The 17,583-nt window shown below is 42.1% G+C and overlaps 1 protein-coding gene across 7 annotated transcripts in view; it reads left to right on the plus strand.

Annotated features, from left to right (window-relative positions):
* Positions 1-2,810: 2,810 nt before the first annotated feature.
* The window catches only part of EXOC4 (exocyst complex component 4), a 600,856-nt gene continuing 586,083 nt past the window's right edge, over positions 2,811-17,583 (plus strand). For all 7 annotated transcript variants that reach the window (XR_012156857.1, XR_012156858.1, XM_073328862.1 and 4 more), the window contains exon 1: positions 2,811-2,923. Coding sequence is in view for 5 of the 7 variants with exons in the window: in XM_073328862.1 (XP_073184963.1) it covers positions 2,841-2,923 (83 nt within the window). In the remaining 2 variants the exon portion in view is untranslated. The remainder of the gene's footprint in view (positions 2,924-17,583) is intronic.

Consider the following 17,583-nt stretch of genomic DNA (forward strand, 5'->3'; position numbering starts at 1 on the left):
TGGAACACATGAGTTATGAGGAGAGGCTGAGGGAACTGGGATTGTTTAGTCTGCAGAAGAGAAGAATGAGGGGGGATTTGATAGCTGCTTTCAACTACCTGAGAGGTGGTTCCAGAGAGGATGGTTCTAGACTATTCTCAGTGGTGGAAGGGGACAGGACAAGGAGTAATGGTCTCAAGTTGCAGTGGGGGAGGTTCAGGTTGGATATTAGGAAAAACTTTTTCACTAGGAGGGTGGTGAAACACTGGAATGCGTTGCCTAGGGACGTGGTGGAATCTCCTTCCTTAGATGTTTTTAAGGTCAGGCTTGACAAAGCCCTGGCTGGGATGATTTAATTGGGTATGGGTCCTGCTTTTGAGCAGGGGGTTGGACTAGATGACCTCCTGAGGTCCCTTCCAACCCTGATATTCTATGATTCTATGATTTAGTTGGGATTGGTCCTGCTCTGGGCAGGGGGTTATACAAGATGGCCTCCAGAGGTCCCTTCCAACTCTTATGCTTATGCTCAAATAAATTGGCTAATCTCTAAGGTGCCACAAGTCCTTCTTTTCTTTTTGCGAATACAGACTAACACGGCTGCTCCTCTGAAACCTTCCAACTCTGTTATTCTATGAGTCTATGATTCTAAAACAATACATAATAATAACAATTGGGTGACGCTGGGAATACTGAGGCTATTGAATCGGGCACGTCAGACTGGCTCTAAGCCCCTCCCACTAACCTCTTCCAAGGCTAGAACATTTTATGCCCAGTTCGCCCAGATCAACTCCGTTTCATCGACCTGATCCTGGGCGGCAGGAAACAGAACGCTGTGTCCACACAAAGATGAACTACAAGCCATCAAGAACACTATCCCCGATAATGTCACGGCTAACCTGGTGGCTGAACTTTGTGACTTTGTCCTTACCCATAACTATTTCACATTTGGGGACAATGTATACCTTCAGATCAGTGGCACTGCTATGGGTACCCGCATGGCCCCACAGTATGCCAACATTTTTATGGCTGATTTAGAACAACGCTTCCTCAGCTCTCGTCCCCTAAAGCCCCTACTCTACTTGCGCTATATTGATGACATCTTCATCATCTGGACCCATGGAAAAGAAGCCCTTGAGGAATTCCACCATGATTTCAACAATTTCCATCCCACCACCAACCTCAGCCTGGTCCAGTCCACACAAGAGATCCACTTCCTGGACACTACAGTGCTAATAAAACAATGGTCACATAAACACCACCCTATACCGGAAACCTACTGACCGCTATTCCTACCTGCATGCCTCCAGCTTTTACCCTGACCACACCACACGATCCATCGTCTACAGCCAAGCTCTGCGATACAACCGCATTTGCTCCAACCCCTCAGACAGAGACAAACACCTACAAGATCTCTGTCAAGCTTTCTTACAACTACAATACCCACCTGCAGAAGTAAAGAAACAGATTGATAGAGCCAGAAGAGTTCCCAGAAGTTACCTACTACAGGACAGTAACATAACAGAAAATAACAGAACGCCACTAGCCGTCACCTTCAGCCCCAAACTAAAACCCCTCCAACGCATTATTAAGGATCTACAACCTATCCTAAAGGATGACCCAGCACTCTCACAAATCTTGGGAGACAGGCCAGTCCTTGCCTACAGACAGCCCCGCAACCTGAAGCAAATACTCACCAACAACCACATACCACACAACAGAACCACTAACCCAGGAACTTATCCTTGCAACAAAGCCCGTTGCCAACTGTGTCCACATATCTATTCAGGGGACACCATCACAGGGCCTAATAACATCAGCCACACTATCAGAGGCTCGTTCACCTGCACATCCACCAATGTGATATATGCCATCATGTGCCAGCAATGCCCCTCTGCCATGTACATTGGTCAAACTGGACAGTCTCTACGTAAAAGAATAAATGGACACAAATCAGATGTCAAGAATTATAACATTCATAAACCAGTCGGAGAACACTTCAATCTCTCTGGTCACGTAATCACAGACATGAAGGTTGCTATCTTAAAACAACAAAACTTCAAATCCAGACTCCAGCAAGAAACTGCTGAATTGGAATTCATTTGCAAATTGGATACTATTAATTTAGGCTTAACTAGAGACTGGGAGTGGCTAAGTCATTATGCAAGGTAGCCTGTTTCCTCTTGTTTTTTCCCACCCGCCCCCCTCCCCCAGATGTTCTGGTTTAACTTGGATTTAAACTTGGAGAGTGGTCAGTTTGGATGAGCTATTACCAGCAGGAGAGTGAGTTTGTGTGTGTATGGGGGTGGGGGGGATGTGAGAAAACCTGGATTTTTGCAGGAAATAGCCCAACTTGATTATCATGCACATTGTGTAAAGAGTTGTCACTTTGGATGGGCTATCACCAGCAGGAGAGTGAATTTGTGTGGGGGGGTGGAGGGTGAGAAAACCTGGATTTGTGCTGGAAATGGCCCACCTGATGATCACTTTAGATAAGCTATTACCAGCAGGACAGTGGGATGGGAGGAGGTATTGGTTCATATTCTCTGTGTATATATAAAGTCTGCTGCAGTTTCCACGGCATGCATCCGATGAAGTGAGCTGTAGCTCACGAAAGCTCATGCTCAAATAAATTGGTTAGTCTCTAAGGTGCCACAAGTCCTCCTTTTCTTTTTGTGGAAACTACAACTCCCAGCGTGCCCAGGGCCCGCCCTACATGGGCATAGACGCTCGACAGCCCATATCCCGCCTCCTCTCGGCTCTTATTGGAGCGTTCAGTCCCAGTTCCTCCACTCCCTCGATTCCGATTGGTCGACCTGCAGCCAGCCAGGGGGCGCGACCCTGTGTTTGGGGGTGGGCTCAAGATGGCGGGAGAGGCGCCTGGGAGATACAGGAGCACCATGAGCAAGAGCAAGGACCCCTCGGGCCTGCTCATCTCTGTGATCAGGTACGGGGGCTCGCAGGGCCCCCCCCCGCCGCAGCCGAGGATGGGGGCGGCACGTCCCTTCCAGGCCCCTCTCAGCAGGGCTCGCTGGGCCACGCTTCCCCTCAGGCCCCCGGGGGAGCCGCCGTTGGGGTGGCCCCCGCCGTCGCAGCCGGGACCCTCTCCAGCAGCGGGGTGCCCACGGCCACGAGAGGCGCCGCTTGTCAGAGCTGAGGGCGCCTGTGGTGCCGTGACTCCAGTGGACCCCCCCCACCCCCGGATTTCAGGGACCCCTGCACAGCAGCAGGAGGCCCCCATTTCTCGGGGGGGTGTGTGTGTGGGGGGGAGACGGCTTAGCCTCGGGGGGATCTCAGGCTGTAGCTGCAGGGGACCCCAGGCTCTCAGAAGCCGCTCACGCCTTGTGGGCATTGGGGGGGGGGGGTGGTGGCGGCGTGTGTTGCCCACAACAGCCCTGTTAGGTCTGACAGAAACAGTGAGAGCTAGAGACCGGGCAAACCCAGCAGGGCATCCCCCTTAATTTTTAGGAAGCCCTTCATTGGGAGTAAGGGCATCCACGTGCCCTGTGGAGGCTGTAATGTGTAATAGGTCCTACCCCCTTTCCCTGTGCATCTCCTTGGCTGACTTGATTGAAAAAAAGAGGACCTAAGGATCTTGTGACCACAGCAGACTCTTTCTCACATGCCCCTTGTGCCCTATTCTGGGCAACAGGACTTAGTCAGGACCATTCTCGGGGTGTCCTGGAAGGACTGGGAACCTCTGTATCAGTGTTTGCTGGAGCACCCTGCAGGCGCAGCGGCCTTTGAGCTGATTAGACGAAGGCTGGTCAGAAAGCACCGGGAAGTGTACATGCAGTCTCATATCCTGTTATAAACCACAGCAATTGAAAAGTTGCTGCCTTCCAGGGATTGTATTGTGTTGCCTTGCAGGGGATGAAAAGGAGAAACTGCAAGCATGTCAAATCATATTGTGACTCTGCTGTTTTTTGGCTGCACTCACTCCTACAACCCCTCCTCTCTATGTCAGAGGATGATCCCGCTACTGTGCCTGAAGCTGTCTGATCCTCCTCACTCCACTCCACTAGTTTCCCTCTATCTCTTTAAAAAATACTTTTAAAATCACATCCTTTTTATGCTGCTTATAACCAGTGAGTTGGCAGCCACTTTCCCTCACTGGTGTTTACTAATGCCAACTTCTCACATACTGATGCTTACTAATATCATTATTTGCTGTCCCCACACACACACATCATATTGTAACTACTGTGCATTATGGGATGGTTGCACTAATAATGCATTATAAAATTCAGTGGCTTTGTATCATCTACCTGGAATAAACTATAAAAAATAATTTGCATTTACACAGCATTTCTTATTTAAGGATCTTGTGCCCTATACAAATGGTAATGACTGGAAAACAATCTGGTTTTCTTTAGTGTCCCGCAGGCGTAGGTCAGTGATTGGACACTAGATGCAGAGGACTCTGAGTTACGACAGAAATTTTTTCCCAGATGTCTGGTTGGGGGATCTTGCCCACATGCTCAGGGTCTAATTGATCACCCTATTTGGGATCGGGGAGGAATTTTCCTCTGGATCAGATTGACAGAGATCCTGGGAAGTTTTCATCTTCCTCTGCAGTATGGATAGGTCACTTGCTAGTTTGAACTAGATTAAATGGTGTATTCTCTGTAACTTCAAGTCTTTAAGATTTGAGGATTTCAGTAAGTCAATGAGAGGCTATGGGTAAGTCTGTCACGAATGTCATGGATTCTGTGATATTATGAGAGCGCTGCGACTGCCTCAAAATTCAAATAATTCAGTCCTGGGTGATAGGATTTGGTCTTCAGCTCTGGGTGGCGGGGCTCAGGCTTCGGTTAAAGTCAGAGCCTTGCCACCCGTAACTTAGGTTCATGGGGCCCCTTGGGGTGTGGGGTCCTGGGCAATTGCCCTGCTTGCTGTGTACATTTTGATTTTATTTTTTATTGCTTGCGCACTGGCCATGAAATAAAAGTACACATCCCAAAATCTTAGCCTTATGGGCAGGAGTAGGTGGGTGAGGTTGTGTGGTCTGCAGTGTGCAGGTCAAGACTAGATGATCATGATGGCTCTTTCTGGCCTAAAACTCTATGGGTATGTCTACACTGCAGTTAGACGCCTGTGGTTGGGCTGTTTCAGCTGACTCGGGCTAAGGGGCTGTTTAATTGTAGTATAGATGTTCAGTTTTGAGCTGTAGCCTGATCTCTGGGATCTTTCCATCTTGCAGGGTCCTAGAACTTGTGCTCCAGTCCTAGCCTGAATATTTACACTGCAATTAAACAGCCTCTTAGCCTGAGCCCTGTGAGCCTGAGTCAGTTGGCACAGGCCACGAATAGGTTTTTAATTGCAGTGTAACCATACAAAAAGTGTGTATGAGACCACACAGAATTCCAGAAAGATAGCAACCCTTAGTGGACAGTTGTTTAGATCACATCTAAGGCATGTTGTATAATCTTTCAAGCATCCCAGATGTGTAACTCTAGTTTTTAGAGTGTGTGATGGTAACAAAATAAGAGGCACAAATAATAGTAAATACAGTGAGATGAAATGAGGTGGTTTTCTTCAACACATCTGAAGTTTTCTGTGTCCTTGATTTAAATTTACCACCCAAAAATACATTACATTATTGAAAGCCAAAGAAATTAATAACCTAAGTGCATTTTGTTGCAGTAGATGACCAAGTTGTAGAGTCCCGTTACAAAATAACTGCAAGAATTCATTTGGGGGAAGATGAAATGTCTAAGCAAAAACTAGCTGTGTGTGTGTGTGACATGTTTATAGTGGGAAAACCAAAAGGGGCCCTAACATAAAATTCATATTGTGAAGTAATTCTTTACCATAGTTTATTAATGACAGCTTCAAAAAGTTTAATAATGTAAATGTGACTACCTTTTACTACTTAAGTTGTTTTTAGTGTCACTGAGTGTGGATAGTGAAATTGGATGAATCATGTTTATTTTCTGTTCCTGTTAAGTTTCACTTTATGGTTCTCAAACCCAATGCTCTTGGTTTGAGATTCCAGCATAGCAGGGAAGATTTAAATCTTAAAATTTCCACAGTTTTTAAAAACTGAAAACCATGTCTGTTTATTTTAGATGTTGTCACATCTCTTATCCCCCTTTTTAACCATACTTAAATTTGGAATCCTTTAAGTTTATAGTGAAATATCTAATATTGTTATATGTTTATGTTTTACCTGTCTAGGAACTTTCATTATGGTAACAGTGCCTCTATAAAAAGAAAAGGAGTACTTGTGGCACCTTAGCGACTAATCAGTTTATTTGAGCATAAGCTTTCGTGAGCTACAGCTCACTTGCGTCCCATGAAGTGAGCTGTAGCTCATGAAAGCTTATGCTCAAATAAATTGGTTAGTCTCTAAGGTGCCACAAGTACTCCTTTTCTTTTTGCGAATACAGACTGACACGGCTGCTACTCTGAAAAGTGCCTCTGTAGATAGTTTAGGCCCAAACTTTCAATTTAACATTTAGATAAAATACTGCGTGAAAATATTAAAACGTTCTAGTGAGTCATGACATTTAAGAAATAAAAAATCAATGGAAGCTGTTCTTGTTTTGAATCTAAACATTCCCTGCAGTGTTTGCAATCCAGACATCATAATGAACTAGTTCATGGGAATCTGAACGTAAAACTGATTAGCAGTGAAAGGAAAACTGATCCATTAATAACTTCATTTTCTAGTTGAGTGCAAAATGTAAATGGCATGAATGGTGGAAAGGAAGTTATATTATTAAAATTCATTCTCTATGATCTTTTATTAGTAATTAAGATAAAAATGAATGTGCTGAACATCTAATGACATTTCCATGCCGGTTGTTTGGCATATCTAGAAAAATACAAGTAATTTTATATATATGATTATTGTTATATTTGAAGTAAAACTGAAGGAACCACATTTGAGCTCAGATGAGAGCCAACTGAGATGATGTCAAGGAGTGTTTGCTACATGGGAAAGATACATGGCTGTTAGGGAAAGCCATATAATTTTGAGCTTGCAGTAAGATATTGCCAACTATAATAAGCAAAACTTAGTTATTTTTTGGTGTAACTCCATTCGTGTCCAGTCTTTTATTTGCTAATCTCGTAAGGCTGTTGTAAAGCTTATAGGGACATCATCAACTTGAAATTTAGTTTGTTTAAAATAAAAAACTTAAAATAATTTAATCTCTACTAAACCTGCGTCCAAGTTCTTATGCCAATTTTTCTGATTTTATAGTCATGGTTTCCTGTTTGTTTAAATGTGAAAGACCCACACAAAAAGCAGGGTTAACTTGATGAATTTCTTTGAAACAGTGAACTGGATCAGGATCTAGATAAGTGAGAAATCTTCTTAAAAGAACGTTTCCAGAAAACCAGTCTATTTCCAATGCAATGGGCTATGTATCAGAAAAAGTGAAACTGACTATACATAAACTGCTTTAAAACACAAAGAACTGTAAATGAACAGGGAAATAGAGAACATCTGAGAACCCAGTCTTTCATTTACAGTACTTAGGTGTTATTTGTAACAATAGTAGGTATGCTTTCAGAAAAAAATATATCTTTTTCAAGTTGACAGTGTCCATTAAATTTTTGTTTGCAAAATGCTTTGAGATTTGGATACCCTTACACTTGTTGAGTAGCCCATTACTTATTGAGTATGATTGATATTGAATATTGTGCCATCTAATGTGATATTAGTGCCAGGAGCCTAGGAATTGGAACTTTTATTTTATTTTTATTTTAGATTTTATTTCTAATTTGATGATTTCTTACTCAATGTGAATAAGAGCATCAGAGCCAGATTCTCAGCTAGTGTAAATTGTCAGACCTCTATTGACTTGAGTTGATCTATAACAATTTACACAAGTTGAGAGGATAATTTAGTGTAGTAGCATCTGCTTCATCAGGATATCTTGGGGGACTGCCTGTCATTGGCCCTCTGAGTTTTCTAAAGGTGGTCTTGTAAGGGTCCTAAGATCTACTTAGACTGTGCCAGGGTCAAAAGCTCTGTCCCTGCAGGGTTTAGAAACTCTAGAATGACCTCAGTCTCTGGGTCATTTAGAAACACCACAGTATCTTGGGATGCAGATAATCAGGAAATTGAGGGATAGTCCATAGAAAGGATTAGCTTGTGTCTCAATAAAGTAGTACTGTGTTACTGTCCCCAGTTAGTGGCAATCCTTCCCATTGCATTGGGAATAGACTGGTTTTCTGGACACTTTCTTTTTAAGAAGATTTTTCATTTATCTAGGTCCTGATCCAGATCATTGTACAGTACCACGTTTGCTCACAATAACATACAAAGTAGGCAGAGTGGAGGAGATTATCTAATGCAGGGCTTGAAAACTTTGCTGTACACCTACGAGGAGCAGGGAGATAAAGTGGGATTGTACTAAAGCACTGTTTCTGTGACCTGCTGTGAAGCGCCCATTTTTTTATGTTGGCCGTGTCTGCTAGGCAGCTATTAAATTCAGGAGGAAGAGTCATTGAGTGGTTAGAGCAGCCGACTGCTACTTAGGCTCATATTGTGAGAGCTGAGCAAGGTTCTATTATTAGTGGCTCTGCCACTGACTTGCTGTGTGGTCTTGGGTGGGTTCCATCACCTCACCGTGCCTCCATTTTCCTATATGAAAAACTGGGATATTGCATCACAGACCACACAGTACACCCATAACATGTGGTATAAATAACTAGACAGAGTGTTGTACTTAATAAATATTTGTCAAGTACACGGATGATAGGTACTAGAGATAGGTGCACTATTGCATCTGGATGTTCCCCCTCTCTGCTGCTGCAGCTGCTCTCTTCCCCTCTGGCTGCTTACAGGGGGATCTCCATTCTATCTTTCCCCCTTGCCCTCATGGGTGCTGGAAGCAGCACCATTAGCAGTCTTTCTTATTCTCATCCCATTTCCCTCCTGCCTTGTCAGAACAGCAGAATAAAACTGAAATGATGGCAGGGCAGGGACTGTGTTTTTAATATTGGGCCTTGCATTGTGATGTTTAGAGTAGGGCACTGGGAGTCAGGTCTCTTAGGGCAGGTCCACGTGACCTAAGTTACACAACTCCAGCTACGTGAATAACGTAGCTGGAGTCAGCGTACCTTAGGCTGACTTATTGCGGTATCTACACCGCTCTGGGTTGACGGTAGAAACTCTCCTGTCGACTTACCTTACGCGTCTCATTCCGTTGGAGTACCGGAGTTGACGGCAGAGAGATCGGCGGTTGATTTAGCGGGTCTTCACTAGACCTGCTAAATCGACCCCTGGTGGATCGATCGCTGCAGCGTCCATCCACGGTAAGCATAGGCAAGCCCTGAGATTCTGTTCTCGGCACCACTATTGATTTTCTGTGTATTCTGAAGCAAAATGCTTATCCTCTCTGTGCGTGGTTTACCCATTGGTAAATTGTGCATAATAATCATAGAAATGTAGGACTGTAAGGGACCTCAACAGGTCATCTAGTCCAGTCCCCTGCACTGAGGAAGGACCAAGTATTATCTAGACCATCCCTGACAGGTGTTTGTCTAATCTGTTCTTAAAAACCTCCTGTAATGGAGGTAATTTGTTCCAGTGTTTAACTACCCTTACAATTAGGTAGTTTTTCCTAACATCCAACCTAAATCTCCCTTGCTGCAATTTAAGCCCCGTACTTCTTGTCCTGTCCTCAGTGTTAAGGAGAATAATTTATCACACTCCTCTTTGTAACAACCTTTTTTGTACTTGAAGACTGTTGTCATGTTCCCACTCAGTCTTCTCCAGACTAAACAAACCCATTTTTTTGTTCAGTCTTTCCTCTTAGGTCATGTTTTCTAGACCAGTGGCTCTCAACCTTTCCAGACGACTATATCCCTTTTAGGAATCTGATTTGTCTTGCATACCCCCAAGTTTCACCTTACTTAAAATCTACTTGCTTACAAAATCAGACATAAAAATACAAAAGTGTCACAGTACACTATTACTGAAAATTGCTTACTTTCTCATTTTTACCATATAGTTATAAAATAAATCAATTGGAATATAAATATTGTACTTTTCAGTGTATAGTATATAGATCAGTATAAACAAGTAATTGTCTGTATGAAATTTTAGTTTGTACTGGCTTTGCTAGTGCTTTTTATGTAGCTTATTGTAAAACTAGGCAAATAGCTAGGTGAGCTGATGTATCCTCTGGAAGAACGCTGTGTACCCCTAGGGGTATGCATACCACTGGTTGAGAACCTCTATTTTAGACTTTTAATCATTTTGTTGCTCTCCTCTGGACTTTCTCCAATTCGTGCACATCTTTCCCATACTGTGGCACCCAGAACTGGGCACAGTACTCCAACTGAGGCCTTATTAGTGCTGAGTAGAGTGGAAGAATTACTACTTGTGTCTTGCTTATCACACTTTTGCTAACACATCCCAGATTGATGGTCATATATTTTGCAACAGTATTACATTGTTGACTCGTATTTGGTTTGTGATCCACTATAATCCCCAGATCCTTTTCTGCGGTACTCCTTCCTAGGAAATCGTTCCTTCTTAAGAGCAGTTCTTTGCATTTGTCCTCATTGCATTTCATCCTGTTTAATTCAAGTAAATTTACTTAAACTTAATTTCTCAAGTTTGTCAAAATCATTTTGAATTCTAATCCTGTCCTCCAAAGTTCTTGCGACTCCTTCCAGTTTGGTATCATCTGCAAACTTTATAAAGGTACTCTTTATGCCATTATTTAAATCAGTTATAAAGATATTGACTAGAACTGAATCCAGGACAAATCTCTGTGGTACCCCACTCAATATACCCTTCCAGTCTAATTGTGAACCATTGATAACTACTCTCTTGAGTACAGTTTTCCAGCTAGTTGTGCACCCACTTTATAGTAGGTTCATCTAGGCTATTTTTCTCTAGTTTGTTTATGAGAAGATCATGTGAGACAGTATCAAAAACCTTACTAAAGTCAAGATATATCATGTTCACTGCTGCCCCCCATCCATAAGGCTTGTTATCCTGTCAAAGAAGAATATTAGGTTGGTTTGACATGATTTGTTCCTGACAAATCCATGTTGCCTGTTACTTATTACCTTATTTTCTTCTAGTTGCTTACGAATTGATTATTTGCTCCATTATCTTTCTGGGTACTGAAGTTAAGCTGACTGGTCTGTAATTCCATGGGTTTTCCTTATTCCCCTTTTTATAGAAAGGTACTATATTTGCGCTTTTCCCATTCTCTGGTATCCTGTCCTCCATGAGTTCTCAAAGATAATTACTAATGGCTCAGAGATCTCTTCAGCCACCTCCTTAAGTATTCTAGGATGTATTTCATCAGGCCCTGCTGACTTGAAGAGATCAAACTTGTCTAAGTAATTCTTAACTTGTTGTTTTCCTATTTTAGCCTCAGATCCTACCCCATTTAGTCTGGTAGTTGTCCAATCATTGTTAATTTTTTATGGTGAAAACTGAAACAAGAAAGGCATTTACTACTTTGGCCATTGCTGTGTTTTCAGTTGTTGTCTTTCCCTTCTCATTGAGTAATGGGCCTACCCTGTCCTTGGTTTTCCTTTTGTTTCTTACATATTTATAAAATGCTTTCTTGTATCCTTTATATCCCTAGTTAGTTTAATCTTGTTTTGTGCCTTGACCTTTCTAATTTCATTGCTACATGCTTGTGTTGTTTTTTATATTTATCCTTTGTAATTTAACTTAGTTTCCACTTTTTGTACGACTCTTTTTTGAGTTTCAGGTAATTGAAGATCTGGCTGAGCCAGAGTATCCTCTTACCATACTTTCTATCTTTCCTACACATTGGTAAAGTTTGCTCTTGAGCCCTTAATGCCTTTCTAAAAACCCACCAACTCTCTAGAACTCTTTTTTTCCCCTTAGACTTGCTTCCCACGGGATCTTACCTTCCAATTCTCTGACTTTGCTAACATCCATCTTCTTTAAGTCCATTGTCTTTATTCTGCTGTTTTCCCCCATACCATTCCTTAGAATCATGAACTCTCATTTCATGATCACTTTCACCGAAGCTACCTTCCACTTTCAGATTCTCAACTAGATCCTTCCTATTTTACACTGCTTTTGTATTTTTTATACATGTTGTGAAGTGCTTTGAGATCTTCCAATGAAAGATACTGTGAAAGTGCAAATTATTATTGTTGGAGGCCAAGAGCCCGCTGTTACAGAGGTCTAATGTTAGTCCCATTTGCCTTCATACTGTTTCTTTAAAATGTAATGAATTGGATTGAGAAAATTCTGATCAACTGATGCAAGACAATTTGGGGAATATTTTCTTATCTTGCAGAGGACAAACACGTGTTTTTATATTGATTTTTCCTAACCTTTTGTTTTGTCTGTAGTTCGTTGAGGCAGCTTTTGTACTATGAAACAAGCAAGCTGGCATTTAGCAAATGCTATTTTTTGAGAGATCTTGTCAGATTTTTAGTGGGTGAATGTCTGCCTTTTATTTATTGTAAGACTTTTTTCTTTCCAATTAAAGGCTGCTATTTTTAAGAAGTGGCCTTTAATAGCTGGTTTAATTGGAAAAACAATCTTTGGTTGTGACTTGATAAGACTTTATTGTAGTCTAGGTGCAAAGCTTCACAGAGGCATACGTACGTACAAACACACATCTGGATGTAAAGGAGAACTGAGGGCGCAAGTGGAGATATAGCATGTTACCAACTTTGTTTCTAAAATGTGTGCTTCTATAGATGTAAATCTGAAAGCATAGTATTCTCACACATGTAATTCCTTTTCTCTCTCTATATATAAAATAAATACTCATTGGTCAGTACTTTTATTCTTTTCAAAGTGAACTTTGCTGAATTCATTCTTACTAATGACCTGGCATTTGATCTTCTCTTTCTGTTTAAGAGCATAGAGCTGATGTCCCAATTCATGATTTATAGCAAGGAGGTCCAATACATAGCTGTTGCACTCAGAGTAGCATGCTGGAACTCCCACATTCACCACTGTCAGCTCAACACCTGGAGGAACATCTGGAAGACAAAGACTTTGAACTGGGGAAGGGTGGTCCCAGGCTGGAAGGTAATCCCAGCCTGTGTATTGAGGAACTGTAACCTGTTTGTACCATCTCTTAGGGTGAGAACTGCTTGATTCAAATCCTGCTTAGTTTGTAGACTTAAACTGCAAATTTATCTTTGTTTCTTAAGTAACCAACTCTGATCTCTGTGCCTGCTACTTAGAATCACTTAAAATATGTCTTTCTGTAGTTAATAAATCTTTTTTATATTTTTCCTAAAACAGTGGGTTTTGGTTGAAGTGTTTGGGAAATCTCAGCTCAGGTTAACAAGGGCTTTTGCATGTCCACTACCATTTTGTCAGAGTGGTGAACTACTTAATGAACTTGCACTGCCCAAGGGACCCTTGAGCAGTATAAGACAATATAGTCTTGGGGTTCAAGGCTGGGGAGCTGGAGGGAATTGGCTGGAGTCTTTCTGTAGTGGGTTCATGAGTGGCTGGGAAATCATTTGTGTAACACAGTTGGATGTGTCCCTGCCTGTGGAAGTCTGTGTAAGTGCAGTACTTGTCAGAGGTTTTCACCTTGACATCACCATCACAGTGTGAGAGGCAACGCAGGTTGGCGTGGGACAGAGAACTCAATGGTCCCACAGTCCAGGTTGCACCCTAGGGACACCATCACAATAGCTGCTATTCTCATTTCTTGTATCACAGTTAGGATATAACTGTCACAAGAAGTATAGCCCAATAATTCTGATCTGTATATGCTGCAACATTTTGTAAATCTATTTCTATCACAAGCAGTGTTCTAAAACATTTTTAAAAAGACCCTTTCTCCAAGTGTTAAAACCAGCAGCCTGAAAGTTCACAGGATAAAAATATTTATCTCTGTATATAATCTGTGAACTGAATTGTAAATAATAATTTAGACTTTCTGTATTGCCCTCCCTGCTGAAGGGATGCCAAAGCAATTTTATAGACTGTATACATAGATTGACCCTATACGAATCTGAACTAAAATGCGGCACTTACTCCTCATGAAGCATTCACACTACACAGAAGCTTAGGACAGTGAGTGTGAAATGATACCTTGTCCAGCTGAACCTCCAAGGAATTTTGTTTGTAATACTTTGGCAGAATGCAGTATTCAGAATTGGGGATCTGGCCACAATACTGGGATTAACAGCCGTACTCTTAAAAAGAAAAGGAGTACTTGTGGCACCTTAGAGACTAACCAATTTATTTGAGCATAAGCTTTCTTGAACAACAGCTCACTTCATCGGATACATACTTACTCTTGCAAAACAATCAAGCAAAAAACACAGTGGATTTTTTTCATGACAAGTGGTCAGGAGGGCAGTGGTTTTGCATCTTCAGAAGAGACTATCTCCCAACAGCACTGTGCCCCCTCTGCAGTGCTGAAGCTTTGGTTCAATCCTAGCACAAAAAGAAGCAAGCTAACTACTGAATCACCAGCACTACTTCCTACAGCACATAGTTAGACCTTGGACAGCTCCCACCCAAATACTGACTTTGACCAACCCTGGTTAGCTATGTGATCTGATGGAAATGAAGCAGTAGGTGGTATAACAAGCTTATAAATGCTGCTTCTGTTTTCATCTTTCAGATCTCTGATCTGAGTAGGATTGTACAGCTTTATTTTAATGGCTGTGAAAAATACTGGTAAGAAGATTCTGTCACTGATGGAAAATGCGGTTGCTTAATGAGCTTAACTTTTTCTTGTGTCTGAATCCATATGAAGTCTATTTGTGCTTGTTTTGGGATCTCTGATTTGTTTAAAATTAGTAACTAGTTCCCTCTGAAGAGACTGAGATTGTTCTGTTCTATATAGGTTCTTATGCTAGCTTCATCACCAGAGTATCTGTGTGCCTTTCAGTTATGTATTAAGCAGTGTGACTAACATCTCTCATATGTAGTTCATTCTCGCTCTTATCCTCTCCCCATGGGTGTGCAGTGCAGTGTTTTGTTTTTGGTAGGGTTTTGTTTTTGTTTAAATGTACACACTGCTTGAGACATCTCATGATGTTGAATTCTTGCTGCTAATGTAAGCTCCGTTAACTGGCGTCATGTCTGTCTGCTTCAGAATGTAGTATACAGATATCTTCTGCTTTTTGCTAAATCAACCAGCCACTGGTCAAGCTGACCTCTGCTGTCACAAATACTGGAGACACAAAGCTTTGGAGATGCTCATTTAAGGGTCTGGAGACTATTTGGCTCTTAAGCACTCAACTGAAGCCAAATTGCACAGATCTGCTAAGCTGATTCGGCTCTCAATGATCAAAGGTTCACCGTCGTTTCCTGTTGGAAATGTTTAAACCTGTGTACAAGAAACAACCAAGATTAATAGAATCCAAAGAGATCGGAGAGAAACTTTTTTCTAAATTCTAGTTTATTTTGTATAGTTAACAGCGCTTTGATTAGAGTCACTTTCTCTGTTTCTCTTTTATAGTCAGTGAGTTAGTTCCCCTGATTCTTCAAGGTTCTAAGCACCCTCAGTTCCCATTGATAGGGGTGTTGGTGCTCATGGTATTATGCAATGGTTCTCAAACTTATTTGACTGGGCCCTCCTTCTTTGTGTCTGTAGCCGTTCTCAGGCCCCTTCCCCCACAAGTACGTATACTGCCACCCAGCTCTGAAGGCAGAGTGGAGAGCAGCGGCTGCTGGCCGGGCGTCCAGCTCTGAAGGCAGAACAGTGACAGCAGCAGTGCAGAAGTAAGGGAGGCAATGTGAAAAGTGATAACATATCACTTTTCACAGCAGACTTATTGCACCATTGCCACCCTTACGGCTACTGCCAACCTGGGGCAGACAGTGGGAGCCTCGCCTCCTCCGGGTGAGGGATTGGGAGCGGAGGGGAAGGAGAGCCTGAGCCCAGGCTGCCTCTTGGTGAAGGATTGTGGGTGGGAGGAGGAAGGAGAGCCTGGGTGGAGGGGCTCTGGCTATCATCTTTATCTCTGCTTCCTGGGTGCGCATGACCCTTCTGCATGAGCCCCAGCCATCCGGGGCTGATAGCCAGCACTCTTAAAAAAACCCAAAACCACACAGCTCTCACCTCCCTTGACACATTCCTGTGCCTACCTTGGGAGGCCCGCCCCATAGTTTGAGAACTGCTGGTATAATGGAACGATATTCTGCTGGGAGAAGATCTTTTATAGTTCCATAGTCAATTTACTGTTTCCTGATATTGATATCCCCTGCTCCTCATGCCTATTAACTTGTACAGTGCTGATTTTAGTTACCTTCCTGCCAGCATCTCATTGTCTCCCAAAGGTGTATGTTTTATCTCTTAAACATTTTAACTTGTAATTTTCTCTTGCTTTTCATCTTAAACATTCATGTCACTGAATCCACAATTTAATGGGAGCAATCAGTTAACCTGTGGAAATAATGAGAAAACATTTAGCTTGTTGCTGCTCTGTTAAACATCTTTTGGATTTTTTTGTTCCTTGTGTATCCTAGGTTATCTGTTCTTTTTTTAAAGAAGAAGTTTTTATGTAATTGTTTCAATGGGATTCTGTGGTAATTTCAGAACATATATTATCAGTTTGTGTTTTGAGGTTAAGTACTGCTGGAAGCTGTAGATCAGTCCATCTGGGATTTATCTTTAAGGCAAAAATTTTCAATTATAAAATTCAAATAAGTCCTTTAGTTTCATGAAGCTTCGGAAATGTATGCTACAGTGTATATAGCAGGCAGAAAATATAACACTGTTGATCCCAGGGTGCCTCACAAAATTGTGCCCTATTGAAATTCAGTTGCTTGTAGGGTGTAGCCTACTGGCACACAAAATACTGCACCGGAGTGGTGGGGAGGGAATTGCTAGGGAATTGCTAGCTAGATGTACCAGGCAAACTTCTTAACTTATTGGATCTTTAATGTCCACACAAAGAGGCCTGATTTTGTTTTTAAGGCTTTATCTGAAAGACCCCTAGGACTACATTCTGATGTCTGTTCTCACAATGAGTTGGACTTTACTGTGAGAGTAGTCCCCTCCAGTGGTATTAATTGTGGAGTATGGTGCTACTCAACATGGATAAAGGATCCGCAGTTAACTTGCATGGTCTTTGTTTTGCTCTGTCTGGGCCTGATCCTGAAAATTGCATACCATTGTGGGTTCTAGACACAAGAATCTAATCCTGGGAGGTATTATGTTGTCCCTTTGAGGGTATTTACTTACAGTTAGTATCGTTATTAAAGGACATCGTCACTAATTCATGGTTTTTATGACGATTGTCCACTTATCCCTGAAGCACCTCTTTGCTCCCATAGTGTCCCTCATGCATGGGAATAAATCCCAGTCAAAATGTGTAAAGCCAGTGCCTTATTTTCTTCAGGATCCTCCTTAAAACTTTGCCCCTTTGGTAATGCAAACAGCAGTCTGCAACCTTACAAGGTTGAGCGTGTGGCCTGTTGTGATTACTGCCCTAAGTGGCTAAGAATTGTGCACATCCTGTTGTTTGGTTACTCTGTCTCCCCTGTTCTCCACCTAACCCCCTTGTCTATCTGTTATGACTCATCCACCCGTTCTTGTAAGATCTTTGTGGTAGGATCTTTGTGCTGTCATTTTCTATAGGTTTGTACAGTGCCTAGCACAGTGAGGCCCCCTGCTTGGTTGGCTTTTAGAGGGCTTCTGCCATATAAATGTT

This window comes from Lepidochelys kempii, chromosome 1 (assembly GCF_965140265.1).
Source record: "Lepidochelys kempii isolate rLepKem1 chromosome 1, rLepKem1.hap2, whole genome shotgun sequence".
NCBI classification, from domain to species: Eukaryota; Metazoa; Chordata; order Testudines; family Cheloniidae; genus Lepidochelys; species Lepidochelys kempii.